The 20,592-nt window shown below is 36.6% G+C and overlaps 1 protein-coding gene across 2 annotated transcripts; it reads right to left on the reverse strand.

Annotated features, from left to right (window-relative positions):
• Positions 1 to 581: 581 nt before the first annotated feature.
• On the reverse strand, positions 582 to 9,661 carry LOC102225533 (adhesion G protein-coupled receptor E1-like). Of its 2 annotated transcripts, XM_023348800.1 has the most exons (19): positions 9,205 to 9,661; positions 7,775 to 7,855; positions 7,390 to 7,533; positions 7,149 to 7,301; positions 5,856 to 6,002; positions 5,608 to 5,730; positions 5,448 to 5,491; positions 5,236 to 5,340; positions 4,918 to 5,071; positions 4,316 to 4,438; positions 4,046 to 4,236; positions 3,794 to 3,958; positions 3,504 to 3,698; positions 3,041 to 3,258; positions 2,850 to 2,910; positions 2,659 to 2,750; positions 2,408 to 2,576; positions 2,225 to 2,314; positions 582 to 1,870 (listed from the first exon to the last, which is right to left on the reverse strand). In XM_023348800.1, exons 1-19 carry the CDS (start codon positions 9,233 to 9,235, stop codon positions 1,829 to 1,831), a joined length of 2,328 nt encoding a protein of 775 aa, XP_023204568.1. In that variant the 5' UTR covers positions 9,236 to 9,661; the 3' UTR covers positions 582 to 1,828. The 2 variants fall into 2 exon arrangements, with proteins under 2 accessions (XP_023204568.1, XP_023204569.1); XM_023348801.1 differs by lacking the exon at positions 5,856 to 6,002.
• Between the last annotated feature and the right edge of the window lie 10,931 nt (positions 9,662 to 20,592).

Below are 20,592 nucleotides of genomic sequence, written 5' to 3' on the forward strand. Positions count from 1 at the left end.
TCTCTGTAGAGAGCCGTTTTATCACAACCTTCTGGATCTGGATTTTCCATCCTCCTTCTCTGCTAAAAGCATTCCTTCCATCTATTGATCTCTTCTGATGATCTTATGGAGCAGAGTGGATCTCAGCTTGCTCTCAGTTATTTTCCGATTGATTAACTGCTTGCTAAATGGTTCAACACTCATAATAAGAAGCAGATATTGGTTACAATCTTTTGCTCTGTTACAATAAGATGTTTTTTTTTTCTTTCCTGAAAGCATGTAGTATACATGTCTCATAAACAAATGTGATGTCATTGATAAAACCTCATATAATACAATGATAAAATGTAGCCCTAGCAATGTCTTTGTAAAATAATAAGATCAATAGAAACCAGATTCAGCCCTGACCTTTAATGCAAACTAAATTTCTAAATGTAGTAATCCTGTATGATTTAATTGCTTGTCTCTGTCTAAACCTTTGAGTTTTTCTATGAACCATCATGACGCTGATCTTACATAAACAGGAAGGAATAGGAGAAAGTCTCCCATTTCCTGTATACTTTTCAACCCACCTCAAGAAATACCTTCGAAATCATCAGCAATGTTATATATATGATTACATTTATTTTTTGCAAATCTAAAAAAATGACATGTACAATACATATTTTAAGAATTCACACAGAGAAAGCGATGTAAACAAGAAATAAACAGCATCAGTGTAAAATATGCAATGTGCTCTAAAACCATGTGCTACAGCGGTGCTACCATTTCAGAGGACCATAACAACTGAACTTATCTAATATCAGTTTCAAGCAATAGCATATGAACTCATTGAATAAACAACTCTGTTCGATGTATTCAGATGCAATAAATGCAGCAGCCTTGGAGCCAAACACTAATACAGGCTAAATTTCCCAGCGACTTATGTACAGGCAAAAATTCAACTGATAAATCTGTGTTTGTGTTTTGGATTTCATTTGTATTTCTTAAGCTCAAAGATTTAAAAGAAGAGCTTGCAATATAAGTATATTTTGGATTGTCCTTGCTGATTGAAATAAGTACCTGAATGAAGCAACTTACATTAGTAGACGTGCCTGATTAAGTTCTACAAAAGTGTAACTTTGAGCAAAAGAACACATCATTTTTCATATAAAAATACTGTTTTTGTATGTACAATTCCTAAATAAATTACATAATTTATCAAGTTACAAAAATACTGTTAAAAAAAGTATTGCCATGAAATTATGGACAGTCTGAGTTGTCCAAACAAGCCATGTTCAAAGCTTTAATATCCATATTGTAGCTGGACTTTAATCCAAAGCTATTAAAAGCAATAATAATAACTTTATTTATAAAGCCATTCAAAGTGCTGAACTATCACAAGGAGTTAAAATAACAATACAATTCCAAGAAAAGCAGCAAAAACAATACATATAAAATGAAATCACATATGACCAAGTGAACAAGTGATTTTTTAACTTAGCTTTAAAAACCTACTGAGGAACATGTCTGCCAAATGTCCAGTGATGTCTCTGGGGTCTGATGACCATTAAATCTGTCTTGTCACTGTTAAAAGCAGGAAATTATTTTGATAAGCAATGCCTAATTACCGATCGATGGGGCTGTACTTCAGACAAATCTGCACCGTTTCCAAATGAGAAAAGCACATTGTCAACATAACAGTTAATTGTTAGGCTAAATCAGTGCAGAAGAGCTGCAGGAAGCAGAAGACAAAGTTAAAAAAGCAACAGGCCAACCACCCTGAGGGGCCCCAAACTTCACTGCACATGTCTCAGAGAGCTCATTTTTAAAAATGGACGTTCTGAGATCTCCCAGAGATATCGCTCAGTTAAATGTGAGACTCTCCCGTGTCCTGGGTACTTCTGGACGCCTGAAGATGAAAATGCAAACAGTGAGAGAATTAAAAACATATCACATTGATGAGGAAAGCTTTGCTGTCTCAGAAACAACAAGAACAAACACTATGCTTCACTTCACATCTTATTTTAAACCAGAATGAATAATTCTGGGCTTAAAGCAACAGAAAATATTTATCCTGATTTAATTTCAAGCAGTGAAGATAAAGAGTAAAAAAAGTTTTTTAATACACTGTATGTAAATATTTCTATTAGTTTTAACTGTATGTTGAACACATTTTAAAGACATAGTTTAACTTCAGTCTCGGTGCATTAATGAGCAGTAACTGTATTCCTTCTATTGAATAAAATTTTAAATCTCTGCTTACATTAGCTTTGCTTGAGTAGTTGAACTCGGAATATGCTCTCTTCCGAGGTGCACGTAGTTGAGAAAGAATGTTTTCATACTCCTCCCTCACCTAAAATCAGAAAACAGATTGAGCTTTGATCCCTGATAATGTAGAAAACCTGAAGCGTGATGTTTGTTTACTTTAGCAAAAGGCATGACTGACCTGTTTGGAAAATAGACAGTGCATGACAAAGAGCATGACACCTTGAAGGCTGCCAAAAAAGGTGAACAGATAAGACATCGCTATTGTGTCCTTTTCAAACTGGAAACACCCAAAGATCCACATGATGCCGAGTACACAGAGCTGAGCCACTGCAGTAATGGTGAATGCCCTGCAGGAGGCAACAAATGCACATAGGTAAAAAGGAGGTTCTTTTACAGAAAAAAATGTGGCTAACATGCGTCATAACTTACTTGATTTTATTCAAGCTGTCCAGGTCAGGGTTTAAACTTGAAAACTTCTGTGCCAACTTCCACACAGTGACAAGGAAGAAGAAAACGTTTACCTGGATGATGAGAAAAAATTTAAGTAATTTTAAGAAATAAGGTTGGTACCCATATACATTTTAAAGTAAATAATAAATAAATTCTTGGTAAAAACTTACAGTAATGATGACACAGGCAGGGCCATAGAAACTCCAAATCGAATCCAAGTTTAGCCAGCAACTGAAATGTAAGTTGACATTTTATTGAACTGATTGAACAGGTTAACTTTTTCAGAATTTGAAAATGTTTACAAAATTAGACAAAAATAAAAAAGAGATTCATATTAGTTGATGGAATATTAAAAGCTCACTATTTCTTAGTCCCGTATACATCTCTATTGATCAATGCAGTGACAGCAACAATTGCAGCAGGAACTCCGTAGCCCCCTCCCATCATGTAGCTGGTTTTAAAGTTGGTGTTGAAGACCAGGACCACCATCCTGAAGAGCTGGATTCCCTCCAGACACATCCAGCAGAATGCGGCCAGGTAGAAGAAGTGCAGCATCCCTGCAACTACTGCACAGCCAACCTAATGAGAGTAGAGATGAAGCACGTGAAAAGCATCACTTCAAGATGAGTTCAAGGTATAGAAAATAGCTAATTGCTGAGATAATATGTTCTAACAGGATTAATACACAACTATTTAGAGTGGTAAGCACTTTCAGTACCATTTTAGCTGTAATATGTCTTAATGCTTGATTCTCTGATGTGTTTTTAGAGGCAAACACTTTCAAGATACTTTTTATCAAGACAACAAGCTGTTAGAGCATTAACCTTGTTCTGTGTCTGAGAGATGCCTGCGAGAAAGATAAGAGTTGCAATAAAGAGGCTGATGCAGAGGTGCAGGTGGATGGTTGTTCTTGGGCTTTTGATAGACCGGATCATAGAGAAGGTCAGGATGCAGAAGAACAAGCAAATTAATGAAAGGGATAGGCCTATCCAGGAGATCAGCTGCAACTCAAAAGGGCTCTGTATGGAGACAGAATGGGGAAAATTAAAGCACTGGGTTTTCAAATGTGAGCGACTTTATGTTCTGAATAACTATGAAGTAAAGGAAGTAGAACCTCTATGTCGTAGAGGGCCATGAGCACAGCAAAGCTGCTCAGGTGGTTACAGGAACACACAGTGTAGTTTAGTTTGGACTCCACCACGCTGCAGCCGCGATCAGACCATGAACCTCCGTCCTTAGAGGAATCCCAAAACACACAGGTGTGGGCGGTTTGAGTTGACTGTGAAACAGATAAATGCTTTAGTTTCACATTTATCTTAAAATATTGAATATTACAGAAGAAAGAAACAAATAGGCTTTTTCTTACATGATCAAGGTGATGTAAAGTTATATTGACTGGTTCGTTCAGGTGTTTTGTGTCTGTATTGCTAACACTGACAGTCACCACTTTGGAGTTTATCTTAAAGTTCTGGCTCTCATTTTTTTTCATCCCACTAAAGAAACCTCCTGCAGATTCTTCCAGGTTTGAATAGCTCAGCAACGAAACTGTTGTAAATCCTTCAATGTCAAGACAAAACAGGTTTAGTGTTTGAAATTAATGTGCTTTAAATGTGGTATTTATATACATTGTTGTTACCCGGATAAGATGAGGGATTTCCTGCAGCTTCTTCCATCTTGATATCCACTTTAGCCTGTTTAGACGACAGAGTCTTTAATCCTTGGGGTATAGCCGACCCAGTATGTACCAGCAGCTCCAGTTCTGGTGGAAAATTGGTATTAAATAATTTGTACCATAGATAAAACTATGAATTGCATGAAATATGGACTTTAAAGAGACAGAATGATGTAATTAATAGCAAAAGAGAAGGCGTGTTTATAATTTTTGTCATGAAGTGGTTCGGTGTTGGTGGTGAGGCAGACGCAGTGGATCCAGGTATGATGAATAATGAAATTTAATTAAGAAATTCACAGTCCAAACAACGAGCAGCAGGCACATGGACACACTGACGACGAATAAGCTAGACATAGACAAGGACCCGACGAGGAACAAGGAACACAGGTGGAGTTAAATACATGGGAGGGTAATGACAGAACGAGACACACCTGGGAACAATCAAGGGGAGGACAGGACAACGAAGAGACTCAAGGAAAACAAAAAACTCTAAAATGAACACAGAAAACACAGATCCTGACAATTTTATTTAGTTTGGAAAGCAGTCATATTAATTGCTGGCTCACCTGTGTGATTGGTGAATATTTTAGTTCTTGGTGTTTTAATTAAAGGTCCAACAAATCTTAAAACTTGTTCCACCATGTCTAGAAATGTGGAGATTTTTCTGTTGTCTTTGACAGGTCCAGCAGACAGGAGCTGGTCGATCATAGAGAGCAGAACCTAGAGTCAAAGGAGGAGAGAGATTGAAAAAAAACATGTTTTAAAGGTTAAAGCAAAATCAGGCAGATAACTGACTTCTTTGGCAGCATAGCTGTACAGATGGCTGTACACCATCTGACATGGTGGGTTTCCTCTAAAAGGCTGCTTCTAAAAACAATTTGTACCGTTAGCAAGTCTTCTCCATTGAGGTCCTTTGAATCTTCACTTCCTGAGAGCTTCAGACAACTTTCACTCAGTTGCTTCAAATCATCTTGAACCATGTCAAATTTCTAAAAGAATGCAAAAAATTAAAATCACATTCAAAAGGTAATTGATAACAGACATTAGAGGAAAATCAGATTTCGAAAAAGAAAAAAGATTCATGCTGTGAATTTACCTCTGTAAGATTGTTCACATCCTTGAGAACACCACAGTGAAGCTCTAAGAAAATAAACCAATAGTTTACTGTCTGGAAATCATTTTGAAAGTGTTTTGTTTGGTATAAACCCTAAACCTGTTTGTATTGGTCTTTCAGAAAAAACAAAATCTATTCTTACCAGTACAACGACCCGTTTTGTTGCCATAGTTAGTAAACCCTGCAGAGCATGCACAGTAATGGCCACTGGCTTCATGGAGGCAGGATCCATTTCCACAAATTGTGTCATCAATCTTACATATGTCTGAAATGGAAACAAATCAAGGCTGAAAAAAATAATTTGAATAGTTGATTCAGATAAAATATTTTAAGACATAATAAAAGGATTTTAAATGTGCAAATCTTGTCACATTATTTCCTATTCATCACCTTCACATTGCTCCTCCTGCCCAGAAAAGCTAGATTTTCCAGATTTCAGTGCATAGCCAGCGTTGCAGACGCAGTAATAACTTCCTTGTGTGTTTATACATGATGCAATCAGACCACAAACATTTTCATTTTTACATTCATCTGTATCTGTATTAGCAGAGGGAAGGAATGTTAAAAATTATTTACTTGGAGATGAAATGCAAAGAAAAAATAATACAACTGGTTTTTCTTTCATCCTAAAAACTATTTACTTTTACATTCAGCAGTCTTTAGCAGTAAAATTCGCAGCTTTTGTTGATGACCTGAAACCCTCCTTACACTGGCAGTAGTAGCTGCCATCTGTGTTGAAACAGTTTGTATTTTTTCCACATATTTTAGCGTCGTCTGCACATTCATTGAAATCTTTGTCAGGAAAAGAAAAATGTGAAAAGTAATTATAGCATGAACTAGCATAATGTTTGGATTAATACTGAAATTAATATTCATGTGAAAAAAGAGAAATGATCAAAAATGAGAATGATTAAATAAAAATAACTCTTTATATCTGTCTGTATGAGAAGGGGGATGGAATGTAAAAATACTTGAGAACACAAATAAATTTTCACCTTACACCGTGTTGCAAATTATTATGCAAATTGGATTTAAATGTCATAAAGATGAAATTTTTTTTGTTGTGCTATTAAATTTATAGATGGTATTGTGTGTCCATGGTCTTTGAATCACTATAATTAATTTCAGAGAGCTGGGTTGATTAGTTTGTCTGGTGAGCTCAATTAAAGGAAATCTACTTAAGAAGGATGTTCCACATTGTTAAGCAGGCCACAGGTTTCAAGCAATACGGGAAAGAGCAAAGATGTCTCTGCTGACGAAAATCATCAGATAGTGTAGCACTATATGACAAGGTATGAAAACATTAGATATTTAACAAAAACTGAAGCGTTATCGTACTGTGAAGAGATTTGTGGCTGATTCAGAACAAAGTTTGTACAGATAAAGGCATAATGAGGAAGGTTTCTATTAGACAAATTCATCGGGTTAAGAGAGCAGCTGTAAAAATGACCTTACAAAGCAGCAAACAGTTACTTGAAGCTACTGGTGCCTCTGGAACCTCAAGGTGGAGGATCCTACACAGGCTTGCGGTGCATGAACCTACTATTCGGCCACCCCTAACCATCATTTGCATTAACCATTTAAGAATATCTGAGAAAATATCGCTTGCAAAATAATGTGGAACATGGTGTAAATGCAAAGGAAAGCAAACTAACACAACTGTGCAGGAAGTCATTGTGTTACCTCTGCATGTGACGTTGTCATGGCCATGAAATATTTCCACTCCAGTAGAAGAGGCAAATCCATTTTTACAGCTGCAGGTGTAGTTGGATATTGTGTTTTGACAAGAGGCATTAGGTCCACAGATGTCTTTGTTTTCAGAACACTCATTGATATCTTTTTTGAAACAGAAAAGAAAATAACAATTATAGGAAATGATGGATGAAATCTGGTTGTTTGTCATTTCTAATTAAAAACTATTTACCTGTGCATGTGAAAGCAGCAGCAGTAAAATTCACAACTCCTGACTTGAAACCTTCCTTGCACTGGCAGTAGTGGCTGCCATCTGTGTTGAAACAGTTTGTATTTTCTCCACAGAATTCAGGGTCGTCTTCACACTCATTGATATCTTTGTCGAGGAAAGAGAAATGTGAAAAGTTATTACAGCATTAACTGATGTTTGGCTTAATACTGAAATTGATACTGATGTGAAGAAAGAACAAGAATGATAAAAACAACAATAATGTTAGTAAACCAAGAAAAAAACTCAAAATGATGAGGCATGATGAAGAACAAAGTTATTTTAAATAGGGACCTGCACATGTGTTGCATATATGTGTCTTTAAAGAAAGTTACGTTTTATTACATACCAACACAGTTTTGGTCAACCGAGTTGAACCCCTCAGGGCAGAATGTTTGTGTTTGGACAGTGAGAAGAGAAAGGATCAAAGCTGAAAAACAAGCACAAAGTGTCACTCACTCACTACTGCAGCCTATCACATTTTCACTATTTCACCTATTAATACTGATAACTATATTTATTAAAGGATACAGGGTGTTTTAGAAAGGTTTCACAATTCATTAAGTCAAAACATTAGAGCTAGAGATATGATGAATTTTGAGATGGACACACTGAAAAAAACTAATTATTTTGGCTTGATTTTCTCACTCTGTATTGCCTCCTTCTATAAGATATCTCAGGATAATTTTCACATAAGTATCTGGAGTACTGCATTTTGAATACCGTACTTTGCCTTGTGAATAATAACGCAGTATACAACGTTCTGACTGCATTGTCAGTTCTTTGTAGTTTCCTGAATGGCTATGTGGGTGTGATTCAGAGTATTTAAAACAGGAAGGGAGAATGTTTATGCTGGTCAGTCCATGGGCTTTGCCAGTGATAATCCTTAAAATTAAATGTTAAATATATTCTTAATCAGTTTATTATTTATGATGATGTCTGGTTGCTTTACAAGTTTATTGTTCAGAACATATTTTCTGAAGGAGATTTCTCTTAATAGTGTTTTCAATCTAAGTGGATAGTTAATAAAAATAACTACATGGTTAATAATAAAATAAAAGTGTTAAAAGAAATTACAGTTTGTAATTAGGGAACTTTACTATATAATATTTGGCTTTCAGATTAGCACAGAGCAAATGACACTGCAGTATACAACATAATATGTTGGGATTTTTACAGAGGAGATTAAATCTTAGATCACTGTTCAATAATCCTAGTTCTAATAAAAACATTTAGGGGATTTTGAGAAACAGAATGTGTCAGTGTTGCTTCTTGTTGCTAGTGGCATAAAAACACAGTTCTTCCACTGAGGTCAGCTGACTGGTGGTTGTGGTTAGGTTGGTAAGAAATAACGTGAGTACTGGCAGATGAGGTCATAGTGTTTAATTCACTTTTAGTCAAATGAACAACTTAAAGATTGTTCTCAAATGTGTTTTTGAGACTAAAGCTGTTACGTAACTGTGCTACATCTAAAGTAAAGTTACCAATTTAAATTTATAGTTGACAGAGGACTTTTCATTTTCCAGTGAGAGCTGAATGTTTAACAAAAAATATAAATGAAATAAGTATAATCGAGCTTATTTGAAGATAACTTGAAATTAGATCCTTATTGGGTGACTAATAAATTCATGTATAATTAAGTAAGTAATCACAAAAGTTACAGCACTGGTTTATCTGTAGTGTTTCTTGTGGCAAACGATAATACAATATAATATGTTTTACACCCTTGAAACAGATGATAATCATTTCATGTCCAAATTAATGCCAGATGTGACTTACCCAGTATCAAAACAGTCCACGTGGCTCTCATGGTGAAGAGGAAAACAATGTCCAGACGAGTGTTTAAAAAGTCACAACAACTTGAGAATATTTCCACATTCAGATCGTCTGATGCTCTCTTCTTTGGTCCAACTTGAACAATTTTCAAGCCTTACAAACTGGAAATTGAAAAAAAAGAAATAGATCTAACTGCATAAGTTAATGTCTATGAAAAAGGAAAGTGGCTACTTTCCACGTCACTTCTGTCAGATTATCAATGCCTCTTTGGATAAAACTGCATCTTCTCTTAGTTTCCCCTCTTGATCTTGCCTCTCCTTTCTCTTCTACTGTCAGACTGGTCTCTCTGTTGTGGTGACCTGCCAGGGATCGGTAAAACTTTAAAAGAAGATCTCTCTCTTTCTCACTCACTCACTCTCTTGCTCTCTCTCTCTTCGCATCAGGCCACCGACTCTGTGATTTGTACAACTTTTCAGGAACTGATGTACTTGTTAGGGTGTGGAGGCAGAGATAGGATGTAGTTATGACAGCTTACTCACATTTGAATGCATGCCATAAAGACATCACCTAAAATCGTGTTTTCACAGACAATGTCTTTCTCCTTTAGCCAGCTCTCATCGCTGGTTGCCGTGTTGGCGTCTGATTGGGGGACACACAGGGTTAAAAAAAGATTGAGACTTTCACACAGTTCATTGTTCTGTGGAGTCCCGCTGTCTGACTCACCCTCCCAAAGGCACACGGCCTCCTGACTATGATGATGACACATATATGGCTTCAGCCTAAGATTGCTTCTGATTCAGACAATGCTGCTGCAAATAAGCTACACAAAAAATCTAAAAGCAAAAGATGTACCAATCTTTAAGTCAATATGGTTGCAATTCTCCATGTTTTACGGAAAAAAAATGTATAACATGCCAATAGCTTGTCTAGTCACAAGATGTTTCATGTCTTAGACATGTTATCAGGACTAACTGTGGTTAACAAGGATTTTTTTTAAGCCTGAGCGATCTTTGCAAACTGATCTTGTGGATTAGCTGCAGTGAAAATGTTGATTCGATATCTTTTGAAAAAGAACACAGCTGGTGTGATATATGTTGTATTGCATAAAGGACCCATTCAGTCAAACGCATAAAGTATTAAAAAGAAACTGAAGAGAAACAAGAAACTCTCTGTGATAAATATTGACTGCATGTGGTCACAGTGAAACATTATGAAGAATTTCAAGAGAGTCAGACTCTATTAATACTTTTGTACTTCAGCTTGTTTTGTTTGGGATGCTGCTTTGAGAACCATTTCAGATAAGGCGCAGTATTGATACTTCCCTTACACATTATTCAGGTCTTTTTCAGGTCTGAAGCTGCTTAAGAAAAACTATACAGACGGCATTGACATTATTTAAAATCATTTTGATCAGATTTGTTAATATATACAAGCGGCAGTGACATAAGCAAAACAAAACGTAAACCATAAACAGTATATCAGAATCTCAGACAAAATGTCACTAATACATTAATTAGTGACATTTAATTAATGTCACTAATTAATTAAATGTTTAATTATCTTTAATTATTAAATTAATTAAAGAGTCTACATGCCACTAATTGGGCATGTAGACTCGCCCAACCAGTCTACATGTGTTTTGTGGACTTGGAGAAGGCGTTCGACCGTGTCCCTCGGGGAGCCCTGTGGGGGGTTCTCCGGGAATATGGGGTACCGGGCCCTTTGATACGGGCTGTCAGGTCCCTGTATGACCGGTGTCAGAGTCTGGTCCGCATTGCCGGCAGTAAGTCGGGCTCGTTTCCGGTGAGAGTTGGACTCCGCCAGGGCTGCCCTTTGTCACCGATTCTGTTCATCACTTTCATGGACAGAATTTCTAGGCGCAGCCAAGGTGTTGAGGGGATCCGATTTGGTGGCCTTAGGATCTCATCTCTGCTTTTCGCAGACGATGTGGTCCTTTTGGCTTCATCAGATCGTGATCTGCAGCTCTCGCTGGAGCGGTTCGCAGCCGAGTGTGAAGCGGCCGGGATGCGGATCAGTGCCTCCAAATCCGAGGCCATGGTCTTGAGCCGGAAAAGGGTAGAGTGCCTTCTCCGGGTCAGGGGGGGTGTCCTGCCCCAAGTGGAGGAGTTTAAGTATCTCGGGATCTTGTTCACGAATGGGGGAAGAGGGGAGCGGGAGATCGACAGGCGGATTGGCGCAGCGTCTGCTGTCAAGCGGGCGCTGTACCGGTCCGTCGTGGTGAAGAGAGAGCTGAGCCAAAAAGCGAAGCTCTCGATTTACCAGTCGATCTACGTTCCCACCCTCATCTATGGTCATGAACTTTGGGTCATGACCGAAAGAACGAGATCGCGGATACAAGCGGCCGAAATGGGTTTTCTCCGTAGGGTGGCTGGGCTCTCCCTTAGAGATAGGGTGAGAAGCTCAGTCATCCGGGAGGGACTCAGAGTAGAGCCGCTGCTCCTTCACATCGAGAGGAGCCAGTTGAGGTGGCTTGGGCATCTGGTCAGGATGCCTCCTGGACGCCTCCCTGGTGAGGTGTTCCGGGCACGTCCCACCGGGAGGAGGCCCCGGGGAAGACCCAGGACACGCTGGAGAGACTATGTCTCTCGGCTGGCCTGGGAACGTCTCGGGATTCCCCCGGAAGAGCTAGAAGAAGTGGCCGGGGAGAGGGAAGTCTGGGCCTCCCTTCTGAAGCTGCTACCCCCGCGACCCGACCTCGGATAAGCGGAAGAAGATGGATGGATGGATGGACATTAATACAGATTTTTGTAACAAAAGCCAACAAAATATGTAGCGTATTATATGCTGTTATAAATAATAGCATATATAACTCCTTAAAACACAAATTGTAATGGCTAATGTATTGCGCTATCCAAAAGTATTCAACAATATCTAATTTCTTTCTGTTTTGCTCCCAAACTGTCAGGATTTCTTGTATTTCTATACAGTAGGTCTCAAACAATATTTCTAAAGGTTTTCTAAAAGTCTGTTAGGGTTTTTGTGGGGAGATGGGTTTCTTCTTCACTCCTTTTCTGCTCAGTACCATTTTAAGTCTGTTTGACCAGCCAATGAAAATTTGAACCAAATGGATGAAATACTCTTGAAATAGAATATAGAGAATTGGGTAATCAACTTCTTAAATAACCTATTCTAAAATTAGATCTTTTGGTTGTTTGGTATTAACAGCTAATCATAACAGTACAACATGTTCTCTTTTATGAACTGAATCATTAAACAAATACCAAATATAACTCAATTTGTTGGCTGATCAGCTAAAGGATGATGCATACATGTCAGGCTTTTTTAAAAGATATGTCTTTCAGATTCTGTCAGGTACTTTAAGATCTGATATACAGTAGATAGCTCTTTAGATCTCAAAGTTGCTTTTTTCCACCCTTTTTCCATTTCCTCTTTTTTTAAGAGAAGGCATTATAACATAAGGTCAAAGACCGGATATAACCAAAAAGGTGTTGCGAAAGAGAATGACTGAGACGATTGAAAATGACTATGAAGAAATTAGACTTATTCCCAGGCTATAGACTAACCCTATTGTCAATATGCCAAAATATACTTGCCTGTTTACTGTATGATAAAGAACAAAACCAATGTTAATTGTTAGAACTATGAGTCTTTAGTTACAGGTTATGGGTACTTTTCCTAATGTTAGGCTCTCCTGTGTCCAGGCTTTGTCTGGATGCCTGGGAATGAAAAAACAAGAGTCAAAATTAATAAAAAAAAAAAAAAACAAACAAAACAGTGTTAGTAAAAATATACTTTTTTTCACTTAAAAGCTCTTAAGTCACTCAATGACTTAAAACCCTGAATATGTGAATGTGACTTTTCAGCGATTCTCAGATTCTGTTCCAAAATTACATGTGCACACCTTGTTCTGTGTCTGAGAGATGCCTGCGAGAAAGATAAGAGTTTCAATAAAGAGGCTGATGCAGAAGTGCAGGTGGATGGTTGTTCTTGGGCTTTTGATAGACCAGATCATTGAGAAGGTCAGGATGCAGAAGAACAGGCAAATTAATGAAAGGGATAGGCCTATCCAGGAGATCAGCTGCAACTCAAAAGGGTTCTCAGACAAAATGTCAGACAAAATGTCACTAATACATTAATACAGATTTTTGTAACAAAAGCCAAAGAAATATGTAGCATATTATATGCTGTTATATATAATAGCATATATAACTCCTTAAAACACAAATTGTAATGGCTAATGTATTGCGCTATCCAGAAGTATTCAACAATATCTAATTTCTTTCTGTTTTGCTCCCAAACTGTCAGGATTTCTTGTATTTCTATACAGTAGGTCTCAAACAATATTTCTAAAGGTTTTCTAAAAGTCTGTTAGGGTTTTTGTGGGGAGATGGGTTTCTTCTTCACTCCTTTTCTGCTCAGTACCATTTTAAGTCTGTTTGACCAGCCAATGAAAATTTGAACCAAATGGATGAAATACTCTTGAAATAGAATATAGAGAACTGGGTAATCAACTTCTTAAATAACCTATTCTAAAATTAGATCTTTTGGTTGTTTGGTATTAACAGCTAATCATAACAGTACAACATGTTCTCTTTTATGAACTGAATCATTAAACAAATACCAAATATAACTCAATTTGTTGGCTGATCAGCTAAAGGATGGTGCATACATGTCAGGCTTTTTTTAAAGATATGTCTTTGAGATTCTGTCAGATACTTTCAGATCTGATATACAGTAGATAGCTCTTTAGATCTCAAAGTTCTGTTTTTTCCACCCTTGTTCCATTTCCTCTTTTTTTAAGAGAAGGCGTTATAACATAAGGTCAAAGACCGGATATAACCAAAAAGGTGTTGCCAAAGAGAATGACTGAGACGATTGAAAATGACTATGAAGAAATTAGACTTATTCCCAGGCTATAGACTAACCCTATTGTCAATATGCCAAAATATACTTGCCTGTTTACTGTATGAAAAAGAACAAAACCAATGTTAATTGTTAGAACTATCAGTCTTCTGAACTTTAATTACAAGTTATGGGTACTTTTCCTAATGTTAGGCTCTGCTGTGTCCAGGCTTTGTCTGGATGCCTGGGAATGAAAAAACAAGAGTCAAAATTAATAAAAAAAACCAAACAAAACAGTGTTAGTAAAAATATACTTTTTTTCACTTAAAAGCTCTTAAGTCACTCAATGACTTAAAACCCTGAATATGTGAATGTGACTGTTCAGCGATTCTCAGATTCTGTTCCAAAATTACATGTGCACACCTTGTTCTGTGTCTGAGAGATGCCTGCGAGAAAGATAAGAGTTTCAATAAAGAGGCTGATGCAGAGGTGCAGGTGGATGGTTGTTCTTGGGCTTTTGATAGACCGGATCATTGAGAAGGTCAGGATGCAGAAGAACAAGCAAATTAATGAAAGAGATAGGCCTATCCAGGAGATCAGCTGCAACTCAAAAGGGAGACAGAATTCCAATATTTAAGCATTTAAAGACTCAAATGGAAGAGTTGCACACTTAGGAATAAGAAACGTCATATTTGGAATAACTATGAAGTAAAGGAAGTAGAACCTCTATGTCATAGAGAGCCATGATCTGCCCAGGTGGTTACAGGAACACACAGTGTGTTTTGGGTTAGACTCCGCCACGCTGCAGCCGCGATCAGACCACCGACCTCCATCCTTAGTGGAATCCCTTTTTATATTTTTACAGCTGCAGGTGTAGCTGGGATTTGTGTTTTGACAAGAGGCATTGGGTCCACAGAGGTCTTTGTTTTCAAAACACTCATTGATATCTTTTTTGAAACAGAAAAGATAATAACAATTATAGGAAATGATGGATGAAATATGTTTTTTTGTTATTTCTAATTAAAGACTATTTACCTGTGCATGTGACAGGGTCTGTAGCAGTAAAATTAACAACTCTTGATCTGAAAACCTCATTACACTGGCAGTAGTAGCTGCCATTTGTGTTGAAACAGTTTGTATTTTATCCACATATTTCAGCGTCGTCTGCACATTCATCGTCATCTTTGTGGAGGAAAGAGAAACGTGAAAAGTTATTACAGCATGAACTGATGTTCGGCTTAATACTGAAATTGATATTGATGTGAAAAAAGAATTTAACATTTTGTTAAATTCTTTTCTGTCTTGCCCTACAATTAAAATATTCTAATAATTAACTTCAAATCAAACAAAGATTATACAACACTAGAACATAAAACTAAGATTTCAAAGGGTGTTTAACAGTTACTCTCTTTAGTTTAGGGAAGAGCTGATGTGATGAGCAAATATTGTATTGACATCTGGCTGGAAAAACTAAATCAAGCAAATATGGAGGTGACTTGCTCAAGGCATTCTTATAAACAAATAAATTAAATCCAATGTTGCTGGCTTATTTGTAATGGTGAAGGCTGTGAGAGCAAAATATAAAGTTCACAGAGGTGGTTCCTGAAGACAAAGTTTGTGAAGCACAGTAAAATATTGAATTCATGCAAAAGAGAACTGACTTTGCTACAAGCTGTCACCACTGCTACAAGCGGATGGTTTCATGAATCTTTATGTATAGTTGCACAAACTAAAAATAAATGGTTACCCTCTGGGATGAACTCACTAGACAAAGTTGACTGATATAGCGGCTGCTTGCAACAATATTTCACACTTTAAAAACAATGAGGTGCAGTTTGTGCTTTGTGACTTTAGGAAAATGGAGATGACAGATAGCGGGCCCATGGGGAGGTATGGTGAACACACCAACAGAGAGAACTCAAAGACCCACTGACACAAGGACAGCACAAAATAAACACATTTCATGATTAAGCATAGCTTAAACAGAAAACATTAAATAAGTATGATCAGGTAACAGTGAATGTGCTCAATGTTTTATTTCATTTTAATATTATACAGGAGCTGTATAATACAGGAGATATGGTAAGCAGTTGTCAGCCATTGGTCTGAGGAGAAACTATTTCATGCACACTCATAAATTAAAATCAAATGAAACTTGAGTTGTTTAACAAAAGTGGCTCTGAGTAGAACAATGTATCATACTTTATCTCAGAGAACAGCAGTTACCACTTTAATTTTTTTTTTTACTCAGCAAAACAAAAAGAGGAACTGTAGAGTACCCAAGAGACATTTTCACAGGAACATAAAGACTCATTGTACAATGTGAACTAAGCTAAACTTTTACTGATTTTTATATCCTGTTCTCTGAAGGCAGTCAGAGGTGAGAAAGAAATCCCAAAATAAAGAAGAATAAATATCTTACCTCAGACTTTCCGGCAGAAACTGTTAACTGTGCATTATGGTTCATATAAAAAACACTTTAGCAGTCAGGAACAAACTCCTTGGTTGAATGAAAAAAAAACTTTAAAAACTTTAAAAAAATATGTCCTATCTCTGCATTTCTGCATTTTCATTTGCCTTTGTTTGCTCTTCGAAAAAGATATCTCAAGATGGTATACCAAGTGTGTGATTGGCTTTATTAGACTTGAAAAGATGCTCTAATTTCAACATAGTTCTGCAAGCTGTACAAGTTTTCCCATGTTAGGTGGTCTTCTCTGAAAATATAACCTTATGGTGACCAACTTGAATCTTTTTAAGCTGGATTTCTTGGCTTCTTGGCTTGTTTCTCTGAGCTGGACTAATTTTGTTTAGTAACGTTCCACCATGTTTCAGTTACTCACCTCACTCATGAGATCTCAACGCATTTCAGTCCGCTTCCTCTTTTACTGCCTTTTGCTACCCCAAAGTATAAATATTTTTGGGCTTCATTACATCTTCCTTAATCCTTTCAAATACTGTGCAAGGTCTACATATTTCATATTTAGAAAACTAATTAGTTAATTAAGTTTACTTAGTTGTTTTAGGTGGGACAGAAGAATAAAAATAGGAATTAATCAGTATTTCTGTAAGGCTTTTTCTTTTTGCCTTAAACCTTTTTTTGTCTACTTTTAAATTCTGATGATTGTTTTAAGTTTAGTTGGTAAAGATTTTCTGAATATTTTATATTCTCCTAGGATCATATATTAAACTTTCTGCAAAGTGATGAGATCAGATCCTAAACAACAATAATTAGATACTCTTTATACTTTTAGCTAGGCTTATTGCCTCACTTGTAACCTGATCATGACAGGCCCCAGGGCTCTTGCTGTTATCTCACAGCTTTCGTCTAGATCAAACCAGATTGTGTGCGCAGACTTTGGGTGTTTTGTGTTGGCCCTGGCTATTTTCGTTTTACAGATTCTCTCAGAAATCTCAAACAATACGGAGGGACATCCATGCAGCCATTCTGTCTCAACAACTTCCTGTCACAACCAAAACAAAAAGGTCAGGACATCTTTTGGTCTGACTGTTGTGTATTGGTTTGCTCACAGATGAATAAACTCAGTTATTGAAATTCTGTTTCCTGACGCGAGGCCGTTCATTGTACATCCGCAGAGCTGGGGATTATTATGACTGCATAGAAAAAAAAATTACTTTCTTAAATAAGCAAATTCATGTTGGAATATTTTTTCAGTAACATTATTAACTCATACATTTAAAATGACCTCAGGAAATGTGTTTTAATAGGAACTGTTGTGTTGTTGGAAAGTGCTGGCTATTCACACCATATGTGAATCATTCCCTGTACAGGAGTTGGCTTGTGGTTGACAAAATCGCTGGCTTTTTAGTTTTCTAGCCACAGAGGGATATTTGCTGACAAAGCTCTAAGAGCTCAGTGCTGGTGCTTTTTGGATTTGTGAGGAGAAAGATGAATAAAAAGTAAAGCCCTCATACAGTTAGGCTCGAAAATATTCATACCTTGTTAGAGTTAGATTTAATATTATTTTTATCCAACCAGAAGTTGCTTTTGAACTTGAAATGAAACTGACATCTCTTAAAATATAATATAGCAACACAAAAGAAGTAATATAAGAAAAAAAACCTAGTAGTGTCAATCAGTTAAAAAATATCTAGCACTGATTAATCACAATTAAATTTACATTTCTTTTAAAATATGTAAAATAAAGGCACCAAAAATCTCCTTTACAGCATACTACTTCAGACATTCATCATGCTGTCTGTGCGTACCAAGACATTTCCTTTATATAGCTGTCAGAAAATAGCTGTCATGGCTACACAGGAAGTGTGCTCATGTGGTTTATAGTTTTTCTAACCTTCATGATCAGCTCTTCTGCTGAGGTCACAGTGGAAAAACAGTTTTTTGTTGCTTCCTGAAACTTGTTGCTAGGCTTATATCTTTCTTACATCTGTATGATTAATATCTTTTATTGCATATATTGAGCAATTTCTTTAAAATGATGCTATCGAACAAACAATATTCAGTGAAATTGACATGTATGCATATCCGAAGGAAGTTTCAGCTAGCTGACCACAATTTCTCTATTTTTAAGGTTTTGGTTGAAAGAAAACCTTTGATGAATTTGAGAAAGTTGATTACATCTGTTACAGGATATATCCAAGTATACTTGACAACACATAAATTACTTTTAGTTAAAGTATGTTGAAATTAGCATATTTTTTTCACATGTTCTGGATGATAAATTGTAAATTTGGGTTTTCTTCACTGGATCAATCAATTTGAATTTGCAGTGGTGATTTAAAGAGCGATGTTTATGTGAAGGTATATGTTTATAGTGTAAAATATAGCGAAGATTTTACTTGGCTTGAAATTAAATACAAATTGTGTTTGTTGGAAGTTTTATCATGGAAAATTGCATGACCTAGTGGACAATAACAGTATTACATCAGAACGACGTAAACGTTTGTTTCATTTAGTGATTTCTCTTCTTGGATTTATATACATCACAAATCAATGTTACTTTTAAAACTTCTATCTATCTATCTATCTATCTATCTATCTATCTATCTATCTATCTATCTATCTATCTATCTATCTATCTATCTATCTATCATCTGCTGATCTTACATAAACAGGAAGGAATAGGAGAACGTCTCCCATTTCCTGTATACTTTTCAACCCACATCAAGAAATGCCTTCAAAATCATCAGCATTGTTATATACTATATGATTACATTTATTTTTGCAAAACTAAAAAAATGACATTTAAAATACATATTTTAAGAATTCACACAGATGTAAACAAGAAACAAACAGCATCAGTGTAAAATATGCAATGTGCTCTAAAACCATGTGTTACAGCGATGCTACCATTTCAGAGGACCATAACAACTGAACTTATCTAAGATCAGTTTCAAGCAAATAGCATATGAACTCATTGAATAAATAACTCTTTTCGATGTATTCAGATGCAATAAATGCAGCCCGAGGCGGGGATGCAGGCGGTGGACCAGGCCTTGCCATCGTAGTTGTCGAATTATTCGTATTTTTGAGCTTTGTATGCATCTTAGGCTGTAGTAGAGTCGTTGTAAGATTTAGAGGCCAGGCAAAGTACACGAAAATGCCCAAATACACCTTGTAAAAAAGATAACTTGCAGGAGCTCCCTCCACGATGTTTTACTCCACCAGTCACAAAACCGGAAGTCTCCAGACTCGCTCTCTACCGCCATCCTGTGGTCAAGGCCTGTAGATACACACTAAAATCCTTCAGACTAGTTTAATGATGAATCAGATTAATGATATGAGCGAATATTAATGAACTGAAGGAAAGACGCTGCTGTTCAGGAAATAACACAGCAGAAGAACATTCTCAGTGGAAATTTAAAGCAATTTTCATTGACTGAGAAAGAAAATCTACAACAACAAGAAGACGTTTCATTGGAGGACAAAACAAGATGGAGTGAAGATCAAGATGCAAACATGAACAGAGGATCTTTGTAGAGGAAGGAAGGAACCAGAAAGTTGAGATCTAGTTTAGAGGAAAGAGTTTTCTGACTGAGTGCAACAATTAGACGGAGAAACATTTCTATGAAGTTCTGCAGGAAGAACAGAGAAAATCCTTCAAAGCAGATCTGAAAGTCTCTGAAAAGTGTTTCCAATGCTACCAAAGGTAATGCTGCAGCAGATGAAACTTTATCAAGCTTTAGATTTGACCTTCAGACAGATAGAAATAAAACTATTTAATTTAAAATCATGAAGAAAATCTTCATTCTCTGAAGAAATCACCACTGACTCATTGACCTGTTTGCAGATAAAATGAGCTTCATTATCCAAATATCTGCAAAAAAACATCTGAAATAAGATGAAAACGTCCAGAAACTGAATCAGGATGAAGCAAATATGCAGCCTGGGAACTGTTAATATTAATAATAATATTAATTAATATTTCTGGTTCCAGGATGAAAATGAATCAGAAAGAAAAAATATCAACTTTCCAGTTGAATCCAGTTCAGATCAAAACTCCATGAAGCCTCTAAATGGAGCCCAGTTTGAATTGGATCTTTATTGATCCAAAGAGACAAACAATATCAAACACTAAATGACAGACA

The sequence above is a fragment of the Xiphophorus maculatus genome, chromosome 16, assembly GCF_002775205.1.
Source record: "Xiphophorus maculatus strain JP 163 A chromosome 16, X_maculatus-5.0-male, whole genome shotgun sequence".
Lineage (NCBI taxonomy): Eukaryota > Metazoa > Chordata > Actinopteri > Cyprinodontiformes > Poeciliidae > Xiphophorus > Xiphophorus maculatus.

Bases quoted from the DNA above. Each gene is read 5' to 3' on its own strand.
- LOC102225533 (XM_023348800.1), bottom strand. From the start codon at position 9,235: ATGAGAGCCACGTGGACTGTTTTGATACTGG. The intron at 7,534-7,774 runs GTATGTAATAAA...TCCTCGACAAAG, and splicing joins GGTTGACCAAAACTGTGTTG to ATATCAATGAGTGTGAAGAC. The intron at 3,699-3,793 runs GTTCTACTTCCT...GTCTCCATACAG, and splicing joins TGGCCCTCTACGACATAGAG to AGCCCTTTTGAGTTGCAGCT.